General features: G+C 43.8%; 2 protein-coding genes across 3 annotated transcripts in view; both read right to left on the bottom strand.

The window, feature by feature from the left end:
• RBM23 (RNA binding motif protein 23) overlaps positions 1–1162 on the bottom strand; it is a 29952-nt gene extending 28790 nt beyond the window's left edge. For both annotated transcript variants that reach the window (XM_077789923.1, XM_077789924.1), the window contains exons 1-3: positions 1080–1162; positions 302–382; positions 114–188 (exon numbers count right to left, since the gene is read on the bottom strand). In XM_077789923.1, coding sequence (XP_077646049.1) covers positions 114–188; positions 302–337 — 111 coding nt within the window. In that variant the 5' untranslated portion in view covers positions 338–382; positions 1080–1162. The remainder of the gene's footprint in view (positions 1–113; positions 189–301; positions 383–1079) is intronic.
• Positions 1163–4328: 3166 nt separating this feature from the next.
• PRMT5 (protein arginine methyltransferase 5) overlaps positions 4329–16477 on the bottom strand; it is a 37866-nt gene continuing 25717 nt past the window's right edge. The window contains exons 13-17 of the mRNA XM_077789921.1: positions 12918–13027; positions 11105–11198; positions 8984–9100; positions 7173–7237; positions 4329–4597 (exon numbers count right to left, since the gene is read on the bottom strand). Of these exons, the coding sequence (XP_077646047.1) occupies positions 4445–4597; positions 7173–7237; positions 8984–9100; positions 11105–11198; positions 12918–13027 (539 nt within the window). The 3' untranslated portion in view covers positions 4329–4444. The remainder of the gene's footprint in view (positions 4598–7172; positions 7238–8983; positions 9101–11104; positions 11199–12917; positions 13028–16477) is intronic.

The raw sequence follows: 16477 nt of genomic DNA, 5'->3' as shown, positions 1-16477 counted from the left end.
GGAGGAAAAATGAGGAAATTTGGGGGAAAAAGAAATGGAAATAAAAGGGGGAAAATCGGGAAAAAAAAAATTCCGGGATTTTTTTTTTTTGGGAATTCCGGGAATTTTGTCACCTCCTCCTTCTTGTAGGGCGCCTCCAGCATGGCCTCGATGACGATGTCGAAGTCGTCCGACGTCATCGCGTCCGCCTGCGGAATTTTGGGAATTTTGGGAATTTCGGCGGCCGGGAATTCCCACCAAAAAAAAAAAACGCCGAAAAAATAAAAATTCCCGGGAAAACTGGGGGGATTTGGGAACTCACCGGGTCCGGCAGCGCTTTGGATGCCCCGGATTCCATCCCGGGGGGGATTTTGGGGGGAAACCGCCGGAATTTGGGTTTTTCCTGCGGTGACGTCATGGAGAAGGCAAGCGGTGACGTCATCGGGGCAGCGGTGACGTCACGGCGCGCCCGGGGAAAGCCCGCCCGTGGGGAAGGCCACGCCCCCTCCCATAGAGAACAACGGCGCGCAAGCCACGCCCCCTCCCCAAGCCACGCCCCTTCCCATTGGCCACAACGGCGCGCAAGCCACGCCCCCTCCCATAGGCGACAACGGCGCGCAAGCCACGCCCCCTCCGCAAGCCACGCCCCCTCCCATTGGCCACAACGGCGCGCAAGCCACGCCCCCTCCGCCCAAAGCCACGCCCCCTCCCATTGGCCACAACGGCGCGCAAGCCACGCCCCCTCCCCAAGCCACGCCCCCTACCATTGGCCACAACGGCGCGCAAGCCACGCCCCCTCCGCCCAAAGCCACGCCCCCTCCCATTGGCCACAACGGCGCCCAAGCCATGCCCCTCCCCAAGCCACGCCCCCTCCCATTGGCCACAACGGCGCGCAAGCCACGCCCCCTCCCCAAGCCACGCCCCCCCTCAGCGCCCCCTGGCGGCGCCGCCCTCCGGCTCCGCTTCCCGCCCCCCCCCCGCCCGTTCCCCCCCTCCGCCGCCTCCCCTCCCCCTCCCCGCGGCCCCCGCCGGCCCGGCCGTGACGTCACGGCTCGGCGGGAGCTCCCGGCGCCATGTCGCGACAGCGCTGCCGCCCTCACCGGCCCCCCCCTGAGCCCCGAAGCGGCGGCGGCGGCGGCGGCGGCGGCCCCGGACGCGGCGGCAAAGATGGCGGCGGCCTCCAGAACCTTCCCCCCCCCCCCTCACACACACGCTCCTCCTTCAGCCGCGCCGCCCGCCCCGCCCTCCGCGCGCTCCCATTGGCGCAAACCCCGCCTCGCTGCCTTCCAATTGGCCGCCGGCGCTGCCCGTCAAAGCGCGGCGGCGCTGATTGGGCCGCCGGGCCTCCAAGTGCCGGCGCGGCGGATTGGCGGATGAGACGCGCGCGGTGATTGGCGGAGAAGAGGAGCGGCGGGTCCCGCCCCCCCCCTTTTCCCCGCGGCGCTGTCGCCATGGCGACGCGGCCTAGCGCGGCCCGCCGAGCCTGCGCTCGAGTAGCGCGGGGGGAAAAACGGGCAAAAAAAGCCAAAAAATGGAAAATTTGGGGGAAATCTCCAAGAATCGGCATTGAAACCCCCCGTGGGGGGCGAGGGCAGCGCTGCGGGGCGCGGGGGAGCGATTTGAGACGGTTTAAACCGAGCAGCTTTTAGGGGGGGGGGGGTAAAAAATATATAAAAATACCCCCAAATTACCCCAGATTCTGCTTTTAACCAAAATTGTCTCAATTTCCCCCAATGTATCCCCGCTTTTCTGCTGTTGATACAAAGCTGCTGCTTTTTTTGGGGAGATTTTGGAGGTTTTTGTTCCAAAAGCCTCCATTTTGAACCAAATTCCTTCTAATTGGCCCAAATTGGACCCAAATTTCTGCAATTCCAGCCAAATTTCACCAATTTTCCTCAATTCCAGCCAAATTTCGCAAATCTTCCTCAATTTCACCCAAATTTCATCCAAATTTCACCCAAATTTAATCAATATTCTTCAATTCCACCCAAATTTCACCAATTTTCTCAATTCCACCCGAATTTCACCGATTTTTCCCCCAATTCCACCCAAATTTCAACAATTTCCCTCATTTCCACACAAATTTCTCAAATTTTCCTCAATTCCACCCAAATTTCCCCAATTTCCCTCATTTCCACACAGATTTCTCCAATTTTCCTCAATTCCACCCAAATTCCACCATTTTTATTCATTTCCACCCAAATTTCACCAATTTTCCTCAATTTTCACCCAAATTTCTCTAATTTCCCTCAATTCCACCCGAATTTCCCCAATTTCCCTCAATTCCACCCAAATTTCCCCAATTTCCCTCAATTCCACCCAATTTTTACCCATTCTCTGCATTTTCTTCCCTTTTTTCCCCATTTGGCCTCAAATTCCCGAGGTTTTGCCCCAAATTTTTCTTTTTTTCACCCAAATTTCACCTCATAAATTCCCCCCAATTTCCATTTTCTCCCCCCTCAAAATTCCTCCCTTTTCCCCCGAAATTCTGAATTTTCCCCCCAAAATCCCAACGTTTCCCCCAAAATTTCCACTTTTCCCCAAAAATTTCATTCCCCCCCTCATATTTTCAGCAATTTTTTCCAAAATTCCATTTTTCTGCCCAAAAATTCCCCCAAAATTCCACTTTTTTACACCCAAGCCCCACTTTTCACCCCAAAACTTTTATTTTTCCCCAAAATTCCCTTTTCCCTTCACAATTCCACTTTTCCCCCAAAAAATTTATATTTTTTACCCAAAACTCCAATTATTCCCCCCAAAATTTCATGTTTTTCTCCCCAAAATTCCACGTTTTCATCCCAAAATTCCACTTTTCCCCCCATAAATTCCCCAAAATTCTCCCTTTCCCTTTAATTCCTCATTTTTTCACCAAAAAATTTCCCATTCCTCCCCAAATTTCCATTTCTCCCCCCAAAATCCCTAATTTCCGTATTTCTCCTTGAAATTTCCCCCAAAAATTCCAATTTTTTTTCTGCCCAAAACCCCAAATTCCCAGCTTTCTCTTCAAAAATTCTACAAAAATCCCCCGAAATTCCCATTTTCCCAAAAAAAATTCCTATTTTTCACTCAATATTCCTGATTTTCCCCCATAATTCTCATTTTCTCTGAAAAATTCCTGGATATTTCCTCAAAATTCCCCCTTTTCCTCCCCAAAATCCCCATTCTTCCTATCAAAATTCCCATTTTTCCTCCCCAAAATCCACAGTTCTTCCCCAAAATCCCCATTTTCCTCCCAAATTTCCCATTTTCCCCCAAAATCCCCATTTTCCTCCTCAAAATTTATTTTCGCCCCCAAAATTCCCAAATTTTCCCTCCAAAACCACGGAAATCCCAAATTTTCCTACAAAAAATTCCCCATTTTCCTCCAAAAAAAATATCTCACTTTTCCTCCCCCAAAATCCCCATTTTTCTCCATTTTTATTCCCAAAATTTCCATTTTTTTTCCAAAACCCCCCATTTTTCCCCCAAAATCCCCATTTTCCCCCGCCAAAAATTCACATTTTTTCCCTCTAAAACCCCTAAAAATCTCAATTTTTCCCCAAAATACCCATTTTTCCCTCAAATCCCCATTTCCCCCCAATAATTCACATTTTTCCTTCTTAAATCCCTAAAAATCCCCATTTCCAACCAAAAGTTTTATTTTTTTCTGAATATCCCAATTTTTTCTTAAAAATCCCCATTTCCCCCCTCAAAATCCCCATTTTCCCCCCAAAATCCCTATTTTTTCCCCCAAAATCCCTATTTTTTCCCCCAAAATTACCATTCTTCCCTGCAAATCCCCATTTTTTCCCCAAAAATCTCATTTTTCCCTATAAAACCCTTAAAACTTTCAGTTTTTTTCCCCCAAAATCTCCATTTTCCCCCCAAATTCCCCATTTTCTCCACAAAATTTCAATTTTCTCCCTCCAAAACCCCTAAAATTCCAGGATTTCATCCCTAAAATTCCCATTTTTCTTTCCAAAATCCTCATTTTTCCCTCTAAAACCCCAAAAACTTTTGGATTTTCCCCCCAAATCCTAATTTTCCCCCTCCAAAATGCCCATTTTCCCCCCCAAAATTCTGATTTTCACTCCCAAAACTCTGATTCTTCTTCCAAAATCCCCATTTTCCCCAAAATTCCTCACTTTTTCCCCCAAAATCCCCATTTTCCCACCAAAACCCCCATTTTCTCCGCAAAATCCCTATTTTCCCTGCCAAAATTTTTATTTTTCCCACCCAAACCCTTATTTTCACCACAAAATTCCTATTTTTTGCCTTCAAAACCCCTACAATTCCAGTATATCCCCAAAATCCCCATTTTTCCCCCCCAATATCCCATTTTTTCCCAAAAAACCCCATTTTTTCCCCCATTTTTCGCTCAAAATTTTTATTTTTCCCCCAAATTTTTTTATTTCCCCCCCAGAGGAAGGAGCCGCTCGGCGTCCGCGGCGTTTCTTTCCCATCCGTGCGTCCGTCCGTCCGTCCGTCAGAGGCCGATGGTGTAGGAGCGGCCCGTGGGGTTGTGCAGGGCCGAGCAGGCCGGCGCCGTCACCGCCCACTCGTACCAGACCTTGCTGGGCGTGGCCACGCGCCAGAACGCCGCCGACACCTCCTGCCCCGCCCGCACCGGCACCGGCTGCTGCGGGGGGCAAGAAAACGGGCGGGGTCAGCGCTCCAAAATGGCCGCCGGGGTCATTTGGAGTGGACACGCCCACCAAGATGGCCGCTGGGATCATTAGGAGTGGACACGCCCACCAAGATGGCCGCTGGGATCATTAGGAGTGGACACGCCCACCAAGATGGCTGCTGGGATCATTTACAGTGAACACGCCCACCAAGATGGCCGCCCAAATCCAAGATGGCCACCAGGTACATTTGGAGTGGACACGCCCACCAAGATGGCCGCCAAGGTAATTTACAGTGAACACGCCCAGCAAGATGGCCGCCGGGGTAATTTGGAGTGGACATGCCCACCAAGATGGCCGCCCAAATCCAAGATGGCCACCAGGTACATTTGGAGTGGACACACCCACCAAGATGGCCGCCGGGGCCATTTACAGTGGCCACGCCCACCAAGATGGCTGCACAAATCCCAAGATGGCCGCCGGGGTAATTTGGAGTGGACACGCCCACCAAGATGGCTGCTGGGATCATTTACAGTGAACACGCTCACCAAGATGGCTGCACAAATCCAAGATGGCCGTCGGGGTAATTTGGAGTGGACACGCCCACCAAGATGGCCGCACAAATCCAAGATGGCCGCCAGGTACATTTGGAGTGGACATGCCCACCAAGATGGCCGTACAAATCCAAGATGGCCGCCAGGTACATTTGGAGTGGACACGCCCACCAAGATGGCCGTCGGGGTAATTTACAGTGAACACGCCCACCAAGATGGCCGCCCAAATCCAAGATGGCCGCCGGGGTAATTTACAGTGAACACGCCCACCAAGATGGCCGCCCAAATCCAAGATGGCCGCCGGGGTAATTTACAGTGAACACGCCCACCAAGATGGCCGCCCAAATCCAAGATGGCCGCCAGGTACATTTGGAGTGGACACGCCCACCAAGATGGCCGCCAAGGTAATTTACAGTGAACACGCCCACCAAGATGGCCGCCCAAATCCAAGATGGCCGCCAGGTACATTTGGAGTGGACACGCCCACCAAGATGGCCGCCAAGGTAATTTACAGTGAACACGCCCACCAAGATGGCCGCCCAAATCCAAGATGGCCACCAGGTACATTTGGAGTGGACACGCCCACCAAGATGGCTGCTGGGATCATTTACAGTGAACACGCCCAGCAAGATGGTCGCACAAATCCAAGATGGCCGCCGGGGTAATTTACAGTGAACACGCTCACCAAGATGGCTGCCAGGTGGATTTGGAGTGGCCACGCCCACCAAGATGGCCGCCTGTTGGATTTGGAGTGGCCACGCCCACCAAGGTGGCCGCCCAAATCCAAGATGGCTGCTTCTTGCTTTTGGCCGTACCCACCAAGATGACCGCCCAAATCCAAGATGGCCGCTCCCTACTGTTGGCCGCGCCCATCAAGATGGCTGCCCAAATCCAAGATGGCCGCTCCCTACTGTTGGCCACACCCATCAAGATGGCTGCCCAAATCCAAGATGGCCGCTCCCTACTGTTGGCCACACCCATCAAGATGGCCGCCCAAATCCAAGATGGCCGCTCCCTACTGTTGGCCACACCCATCAAGATGGCTGCCCAAATACAAGATGGCCACTCCTGGCTTTTGGCCACACCCATCAAGATGGCTGCCCAAATCCAAGATGGCCGCTCCCTACTGCTGGCCACACCCATCAAGATGGCTGCCCAAATCAAATATGGCCGCCTAAATCCAAGATGGCCACTCCTTGCTTTTGGCTCACACCCACCAAGATGGCTGCCCAAATCCAAGATGGCCGCTCCCTACTGTTGGCCACACCCACCAAGATGGCTGCCCAAATCCAAGATGGCCGCTCCCTACTGTTGGCCACACCCATCAAGATGGCCGCCCAAATCAAATATGGCTGCCTAAATCCAAGATGGCCACTCCTTGCTTTTGGCTCACACCCACCAAGATGGCTGCCCAAATCCAAGATGGCCGCTCCCTACTGTTGGCCACGCCCACAAAATGGCCGCCATTTCCCAAAATGGCCACCGTGAAATCTTCAGGATTTTTCACCTTTCCCCCAAAATTCCCAAATTTTGCCCAAAATTCCCCAAATTTTTTAAGATTTTACTCCAAATTTTTTTTAATTTTCCGTGAAATTCCAAAATTTTGTCAAAATTTTGCCAAAAATTCCCAAATTTCATTAAAATTTCCCCCAATATTCCAAATTTTTATCAATTTCCACCAAATTATTTTTAAATTTTACCCGAAATTTTCATTTTTAAAACATTTTCCCCCAAAATTTCCAATTTTAAAAATTCCCCATTATTGTCCGCTTTTTTCCCAAAATTCCTAATTTTTCTCCAAATTCCCCAATTTTGACCCCAAAATTCCCGTTTTTTTTGGTTGGAATTTTGCCCAAAATTTAAATTTTTTCATTACAACTTCCCCCAAAATTCCCGCTTTTTACCAGAATTTCCCCCAAAATTTTGATTTTTTTCTCAGGAATTTCACCAGAAATTCCCAATTTTTTCCCAAAATTCCCAAATTTTCCCAGAATTTTGCCCAAATTTGGGTTTTTTTGCCCCGTTTTGGCCTCACCTTGATGGGGAAGAAGATCGGGAACCACGAGAAGAGCCCCGGCGAGTGCGTCTCGGGCCGGATGCCTGAAATTCCCAAAATTCCCAAATTTTCTCCTTTTTCCCCCAAATTTCTCCCATTTCCCGCCTGGCCACGCCCCCACGGCCACACCCACTTAAGCCACGCCCCTTTCTCCTCCATTTTTTCCTTTTTTTACCCAAATTTTGGTCATTTTTACCCAAATTTTTCATATTTTAACCCAAATTCCATCATTTTTCCCCAAATTTTCTTGGTTTTCCCCCAAATTTCCCCATTCCCCACCCGGCCACGCCCCACTTAAGCCACGCCCCCAATCCACAAGCCACGCCCCTTTCTCCTCCATATTTTCCTTTTTTTACCCAAATTTTTGCCATTTTTACCCAAATTTTCGTCATTTTTACCCAAATTTTTTGATTATTTCACCAATTTTTTTTTGTTTTCCCCCAAATTTCCCCATTCCCCACCCGGCCACGCCCCCACGGCCACACCCACACCCACTTAAGCCACGCCCCTTTCTCCTCCATTTTTACCATTTTTCCCCAAATTTTTTTGGTTTTATCCATTTTTTTTTTCATTTTTTTCCCAATTTTTTCCATTTCCCCCCCAAATTTCTCCCATTTCCCACCCGGCCACACCCACTTAAGACACGCCCCCAATCCACAAGCCACGCCCCTTTCTCCTCCATTTTTACAATTTCCCCCCATTTTTTTTTTATTTTTCCCCTTTTTTCATTTTTTTCCCAATTTTTTCCATTTTTACCCCAAAATTTCTCCCATTTCCCACCCGGCCACGCCTTAAGCCACGCCCACTTAAGCCACGCCCCCAAGTCACAAGCCACGCCCCTTTATCCTCCATATTTTCCTTTTTTTACCCAAATTTTGGTCATTTTTACCCAATTTTTTTCTTATTTTAACCCAAATTCCATGGTTTTTTCCCAATTATTTTTGGTTTTCCCCCAAATTTCTCCCATTTTACACCCGGCCACGCCCCAATTAAGCCACGCCCCCAATCCACAAGCCACGCCCCTTTATTTTCTCTATTTACCATTTTTACCCAAATTTTTGTCATTTTTACCCAAATTTTTGGATTATTTCACCAATTTTTTTTGGTTTTCCCCCAAATTTCTCCCACTCCCCACCCGGCCACGCCCCAAACCACGCCCACTTAAGCCACGCCCCTTTCTCCTCCATTTTTACCATTTCCCCCCATTATTTTTTGGTTTTCCCCATTTTTTTTCAATTTTTTCCCCAATTTTTTTCATTTTACCCCAAAATTTCTCCCATTTCCCACCAGGCCACGCCCCAAACCACGCCCACTTAAGCCACGCCCTCAAACCACAAGCCACGCCCCTTTCTTCTCAATTTTTACCATTTTTCCCCAAATTTTTTTGTTTTTATCCATTTTTTTTTTTCATTTTTTTCCCAATTTTTCCATTTCCCCCCAAATTTCTCCCATTTCCCACCCGGCCACACCCACTTAAGCCACGCCCCCAATCCACAAGCCACGCCCATTTTTCCTCCATTTTTACCATTTTCCCCAATTTTTTTTTATTTTTCCCCATTTTTTTTCATTTTTTTCCCAATTTTTTCCATTTCCCCCCCAAATTTCCCCACTCCCCACCCGGCCACGCCCCCAAGGCCACACCCACTCAAGCCACGCCCCTTTCTCCTCCATTTTTACCATTTTCCCCGTTTTTTTTTTCGTTTTTTCCCCAATTTTTTTCGTTTTTTCCCCATTTTTTTTGCGTTTTTTTCCCAAACTTTTCGGTTTTCGCCCCAAATTCCGGCCCTCACTGAGGGTGACGTCGCCGTAGAGCCGCGTCTCGAAGTAGCCGGCGAAGCCGTGCAGGACGGTGCCCACCTGCACCCGCCACGAGAGCTCCGTGTAGCGGCTGTTGTCGGGGCACGGGTCTGGAAAATCCCAAAATTCCCAAAATTATCCCAGGAAAAAAAAATCCCAAAAATTCACCCTCCGTTTTGGGGTTTTTTTGGAATTTTTTCGGATTTTTTTCGGGTTTTTTTCTGATTTTTTTACTATTTTTTTAATGATTTTTTCCGTATTTTTTCCTGGTTTTTTGGGGATTTTTTTCAGCATTTTTTCCTATTTTTTTTGAGATTTTTCCCCATTTTTTTTCTAATTTTTTTGAGATTTTTCCCGATGTGTTTTTCTAAATTTTTTGAGATTTTTCCCCATTTTGTTTTCTAATTTTTTTGAGATTTTTCCCGATGTGTTTTTCTAATTTTTTTGAGATTTTTCCCCATTTTTTTTTCTAATTTTTTTGAGATTTTTCCCCATTTTTTTTTTCTAACTTTTTTTAGATTTTTCCCTATGTTTTTTTTCTAATTTTTTTGAGATTTTTCCCCATTTTTTTTTCTATTTTTTTTGAGATTTTTCCCCATTTTTCTTCCTATTTTTTTTGAGATTTTTCCCTCTGTTTTTTTTCTAATTTTTTTGAGATTTTTCCCCATTTATTTTCTAATTTTTTTTAGATTTTTCCCCATTTTTTTTTTCTAATTTTTTGGAGATTTTTCCCCATTTTTTTTTCTAGTTTTTTTTTATATTTTTGGAGATTATTTTCTGATTTCTTTCTGATTTTTTCAACATTTTTTCCTGATTTTCGATGCATTTTTCCCTGATTTTTTAAAAGAATATTTCCTGAATTTTTTCAAGATTTTTTGGGATTTTATTCTATATTTTCCCAGATTTTTTTTCCTGATTTTTTGAGGATTTCTTTGCTTGTTTGTTTTTTCGATTTTTTTTCCTGATTATCTTGAAACTTTTTTCCTAATTATTTTGAGGATTTTTCCTGATTTTTGGTGGATTTTTCCTGATTTTTTCAGGATTATTTCCTGATTTTTTGAGCATTTTCCCCCTGGTTTTTCTGATTTTTTCCCGATTTCTTTGAAAGTTTTTTTCCTGATTATTTTGAGGTTTTTTCCTGATTTTTTGGGGATTTTCCCCTAATTTTTTTGGTAGTTTCTCTAGATATTTTCTGATTTTTTTTTTCTAACTTTTTGAACATTTTTCCCAAATTTTTTCTTATTTTTTGAGCATTTTTTCCTGATCTTTTGGGATTTTTTCTGTATTTTTTGAGGATTTTTTCCCCCTGATTTTTTGGGGATTTTTCCTTAAGTTTTTCTGAAATTTTGGGGATTTTTTCCTAATTTTTTCTGATTTTTTGGGGGATTTTTTTCTCTAATTTTTTCTGATTTTTTTTGGAAGTTTTTCCTGATTTTTGGGGGATTTTATTCCAATTTTTTTTCTGAATTTTTCCTGATTTTTTTCATGATTTTTGGGGATTTTTCCCTAATTTTTTCTGAAATTTTGGGGATTTTTCCCTGAATTTTTTTTTTGGGGATTTTTCCCTAATTTTTTCTGAAATTTTGGGGATTTTTCCCTGATTTTTTTTTTTTTTTTATTTTCCCCTAATTTTTTCTGAAATTTTGGGGATTTTTCCCTCAATTTTTTGGGGGGATTTTTCCCTAATTTTTTCTGAATCTTTGAGGATTTTTCCATTATTTTTTCTGATTTTTTTGGGTTTTTTTCCTATTTTTTCTAAATTTTTGGGGATTTTTTCCTGATTTTTTTGGGTTTTTTTTCTTGATTTTTTCCGGATATTTTGGGATTTTTTTCCTTGATTTGTCCTGGCATTTTTAAGGATTTTTTTTTCCTAAAATTTGATTCAATTTTGGTGTTTTTTCCCCGAAATTTTTTCTTCATTTCCCCCTTAAATTTAAAAAAAAAAATCCTGATTTTTTTTCATTTTTTCCTGCATTTCTGGCCGATTTTCCCGGGAATTTTTTGGGCGTTTTTCCTGAAATTTTCGGGATATTTTCCCGGGATGTTCGCTGATATTTTGGGGGAATTTTGGGGAGTTTTCCCGGGATTTTGGGGTTTTTCCGGAAGGTTCTCACCGGGGTTTGGGTGCTGGAAGCTGAAGCAGGGCAGGGGTGGCGCCACCTGGTGGAAGTTGTGCAGCCTCACCACGTACGGGGTCTCAAACTGCGCCTGAAAAGTCCCAAAAATTCCTGAAAATTCCCCAAAAAATATTCCCAAAATAGTCCCAAAAATCCCCCAAAAATCCCACCAAAAATCCCCCAAAAATTCCCAAGAATCCCCAAAAAATCCCCCAAAAATCCCACCAAAAATCCCCCAAAAATTCCCAAGAATCCCCAAAAAATCCCCCCCAAAAAATTCCCAAAAATGACCAAAAAATCCCCCCAAAAAATCCTCCCAAAATTACAAAAAATCCCCAAAAAAATCCCCCAAAATTAAAAAAAACCACTAAAAAATCCCCCCAAAAATTCCCAAAAATCCCCAAAAAATCCCCCCAAAAAATCCTCCCAAAATTACAAAAAATCCCCAAAAAAATCCCCCAAAATTAAAAAAAAAAAAACCACTAAAAAATCCCCCCAAAAATTCCCAAAAATCCCCAAAAAATCCCCCCAAAAAATCCTCCCAAAATTACAAAAAATCCCCAAAAAAATCCCCCAAAATTTAAAAAAAAAAAATCACTAAAAAATCCCCCCAAAAATTCCCAAAAGCCCCCACAAAAATATCCACCGATAATCCCCCAAGAAATCCCACCTAAAAATTCCCCAAAATCCCCCCAAAAATTCCCAAAAAATTCCCAAAAATGACAAAAAAATCCCCCAAAAATTCCCAAAAATCCGCAAAAAATCCCCCCAAAAATTCCAGTAAATTCCCAAAAATCATCCAAAAAATCCCCCAAAACCCCCTGAAAAATCCTGAAATCCCCAAAAAATCCCCCCAAAAATTTCTCCAGAAATTAAAAAAAAATCCCCAAAGATTCCCAAAAATCCACAAAAAATCCCACCAAAAATCTCCAAAAATCCCCCCAAAAAATCCCCCCAAAAATTCCAAAAAATACCCAAAAATCCCCCCCAAAAATATTCACAAAAATACCCAAAAAATTCTCCATTTTTTCCCACATTTTTTCCCCATTTTTTCCCATTTTTCCCCCGTTTTTTCACATTTTTCACATTTTTTTCCCAAAACCGCCGTTTTTCGCCCCAATTCTCACCTCGGGGTGCCGGTCGTGCTCATGGCACCCCCTGATCTCCTTTCCCCATTTTTCCCCCAATTTTTTCCCCATTTTTTCCCCATTTTTCCCATTTTTCCCCGTTTTTTCACATTTTTTGACATTTTTTCCCAAAATCGCTGTTTTTCGCCCCAATTCTCACCTCGGGGTGCCGGTCATGCTCATGGCACCCCCTGATCTCTTTTCCCCATTTTCCCCCATTTTCCCCCAATTTTTTCCCCATTTTTTACATTTTTTCCCCATTTTTCCCCATTTTTTCCCCATTTTTTCACATTTTTTGACATTTTTTCCCAAAATCGCCGTTTTTCGCCCCAATTCTCACCTCGGGGTGCCGGTCATGCTCATGGCACCCCCTCATCTCCTTTCCCCATTTTTCCCCCAATTTTTTCCCCATTTTTCCCCATTTTTTTACATTTTTTCCCCATTTTTCCCCGTTTTTTCACGTTTTTTGACATTTTTTCCCAAAATCGCCGTTTTTCGCCCCAATTCTCACCTCGGGGTGCCGGTCGTGCTTGTGGCACCCCCTCATCTCTTTTCCCCATTTTTCCCCCAATTTTTTCCCGATTTTTCCCATTTTTTCCCCATTTTTTCCCATTTTTTCCCCGTTTTTTCACATTTTTTGACATTTTTTTCCCAAAATCGCCGTTTTTCGCCCCAATTCTCACCTCGGGGTGCCGGTCGTGCTCGCGGCACCCCCGGACCTCGTTGTAGAGCTTGGAGGAGGAGACGGGGGCCAGGAAGGAGGTGTAGGATTGGGGGATGGAAACTCCGTCCTCTGAAAACCCAAAAAAACCCCAAAAAAACCCCAAAAATCCAAATTTTGGCAACTCCGGATGTCCCAAAACTCCCCACACCCAACTCCCAAATTTCACCCAAAATTCCCATTTTTATCCCCAAAAAAATCCCATTTTTATCCACCAAAAATCAAAATTTTCACTCCAAAAAAAAATCGCATTTTTATCCTCCAAAATCCAATTTTTCACCCCCAAAAAATCCCATTTTTCACCCCAAAAAAATCCCATTTTACCCCAAAAAAAATCCCATTTTTCACCCCAAAAAAATACCATTTTTATCCTCCAAAAATCCCATTTTTATCCCCCAATAAATCCCATTTTTATCCCCTAAAAGTCCCATTTTTCACCCCAAAAAATCCCATTTTTATCCCCAAAAAAATCCCATTTTTCACCCCCAAAAAATACCATTTTTATCCCCCAATAAATCCAATTTTTATCCCCTAAAAGTCCCATTTTTCACCCCAAAAAATCCCATTTTTCACCCCCAAAAAATCCCATTTTTCACCCCAAAAGATCACAGTTTGATACCCAAAAAATCCCATTTTTCACCCCCAAAAAAATCCCATTTTTCACCCCAAAAAATCCCATTTTTATCCCCCAATAAATCCAATCTTTATCCCCTAAAAGTCCCATTTTTCACCCCAAAAAATCCCATTTTTATCCCCAAAAAAATCCTATTTTTCACCCCAAAAGATTACAGTTTTATACCCAAAAAATCCCATTTTTCACCCCAAAAAATCCCATTTTTATCCCCCAATAAATCCAATTTTTATCCCCTAAAAGTCCCATTTTTCACCCCAAAAAATCCCATTTTTATCCCGAAAAAAATCCCATTTTTCACCCCAAAAGATCAGTTTTATACCCAAAAAATCCCATTTTTCACCCCAAAAAAAAATCCCATTTTTCACCCCAAAGAATCCCATTTTTATCCCCCAATAAATCCAATCTTTATCCCCTAAAAGTCCCATTTTTCACCCCAAAAAATCTCATTTTTCACCCCAAAAAAATCCCATTTTTCACCCTTAAAAAAATATCATTTTTATCCCCCAAAAATCCCATTTTTATCCCCCAATAAATCCAATTTTTATCCCCTAAAAGTCCCATTTTTCACACAAAAAAATCCCATTTTTCACCCTTAAAAAAATATCATTTTTATCCCCCAAAAATCCCATTTTTCACCCCAAAAAATCCCATTTTTCACCCAAAAAAATCCCATTTTTCACCCCAAAAATCCCATTTTCCCTCATTTCTCCTCCATTTCCCGACCCTTTTTTCCCCTTTTTTTTCCTATTTCCCAATTTCTCCCCATTTTCCCTTTTTTCCCCATTCCCAAATTTTTCCTTTTCCCTTCCCCCATTTTTTCCCGTTTTTTCCCCAATTTCCACCCAATTTTTTCCCACTTTTGTGCCTTTTTTCCTTTTTTAATTCCCTTTTTTTTCCCTTTTCTTTCACCCATTTTCCACCTTTTTTACCATTTCTTCCCCATTTTCCCCAAAATTCCTTCCCATTTTTTTTTTCCATTCCCAAATTTTCCCTTTCCCCTTCCCCCACCCTTTCCCCAATTTTCCCCAAATTTCCCCCATTTTTCCCCCACTTTTTTCCCCATTTTTCCCTTTTTTTCCTATTTATTTTTCCTTTTTCCCCCATTTTTCACCTTTTTTTCCCCATTTTCCCCCAAAATTTCTTCCCATTTTTTCCCCCATTTTTTTTCCATCCCCAAACTTTTCCTTTCCCCTTCCCCCACCTTTTCCCCCAATTTTCCCCAAATTTCCCCATTTTCCCCCCACTTTTTCCCCCATTTTTCCCATTTTCCCCATTTTTCGCCTTTTCTCCATTTTTCCCATTTTTCCCCCAAATTCCCCCAAAATTTCTTCCCTTTTTTTTTTCCATCCCCAAATCTTTCCTTTCCCCTTCCCCCACCCTTTCCCCCAATTTTCCCCAAATTTCCCCCATTTTCCCCCCACTTTTCCCCCCATTTTTCCCATTTTCCCCCATTTTTCACCTTTTCTCCCATTTTTCCCATTTTTTCCCTCATTATCCCTCAGAACTTCTTCCCATTTTTTTTTCCATTCCCAAATTTTTCCTTTCCCCTTCCCCCACCCTTTCCCTGATTTTCCCCAAATTTCCCCCATTTTCCCCCCACTTTTCCCCCCATTTTTCCCATTTTCCCCCATTTTTTCGCCTTTTCTCCCATTTTTCCCATTTTTTCCCCCAAATTCCCCCCAAAATTTCTTCCCTTTTTTTTTTCCCTCCCCAAATCTTTCCTTTCCCCTTCCCCCACCCTTTCCCTGATTTTCCCCAAATTTCCCCCAATTTTCCACCACTTTTCCCCCGTTTTTGTGGTTTTTTCCCATTTTTCACCATAATTACCAATTTTTCCCCATTTTCCCTCAAAATTTCTTCCCATTTTTTCCCCCATTTTTTTTCCATCCCCAAACTTTTCCTTTCCCCTTCCCCCACCCTTTCCCCGATTTTCCCCAAATTTCCCCCATTTCCCCCCCACTTTTTCCCCCATTTTTCCCATTTTCCCCCATTTTTTCGCCTTTTCTCCCATTTTTCCCATTTTTTCCTCATTTTCCCTCAAAACTTCTTCCCATTTTTTTTTCCATTCCCAAATTTTCCCTTTCCCCTTCCCCCACCTTTTCCCCAATTTTCCCCAAATTTCCCCCATTTTTCCACCACTTTTTCCCCCATTTTTCCCATTTTCCCCATTTTTTCGCCTTTTTTCCCATTTTTTCCCCATTTTCCCCCAAAATTTCTTCCCATTTTTTCCCCATTTTTTTTCCATCCCCAAATCTTTCCTTTCCCCTTCCCCCACCCTTTCCCTGATTTTCCCCAAATTTCCCCCATTTCCCCCCCACTTTTCCCCCCATTTTTCCCATTTTCCCCCATTTTTTCCCCTTTTCTCCCATTTTTCCCATTTTTCCCCCCAAATTCCCCCCAAAATTTCTTCCCTTTTTTTTTTCCATCCCCAAATCTTCCCTTTCCCCTTCCCCCACCCTTTCCCTGATTTTCCCCAAATTTCCCCCATTTTTGCACCACTTTTCCCCCGTTTTTGTGGTTTTTTTCCCATTTTTCACCTTTTCTCCCATTTTTTCCCCATTTTCCCTCAAAATTTCTTCCCATTTTTTCCCCCATTTTTTTTCCATCCCCAAATTTTCCCTTTCCCCTTCCCCCACCCTTTCCCTGATTTTCCCCAAATTTCCCCCATTTTCCCCCCACTTTTCCCCCCATTTTTCCCATTTTCCCCCATTTTCCCACCTTTTCTCCCATTTTTCCCATTTTTTCCCCCAAATTCCCCCCAAAATTTCTTCCCTTTTTTTTTTTCCATCCCCAAATTTTCCCTTTCCCCTTCCCCCACCCTTTCCCTGATTTTCCCCAAATTTCCCCCATTTTTCCACCACTTTTCCCCGTTTTTGTGGTTTTTTTCC

Source organism: Lonchura striata, chromosome 39, assembly GCF_046129695.1.
Source record: "Lonchura striata isolate bLonStr1 chromosome 39, bLonStr1.mat, whole genome shotgun sequence".
NCBI lineage: Eukaryota > Metazoa > Chordata > Aves > Passeriformes > Estrildidae > Lonchura > Lonchura striata.
The sequence above is the reverse complement of the archived record's forward strand: the minus strand, read 5'-3'. Positions and strand labels throughout refer to the sequence as shown.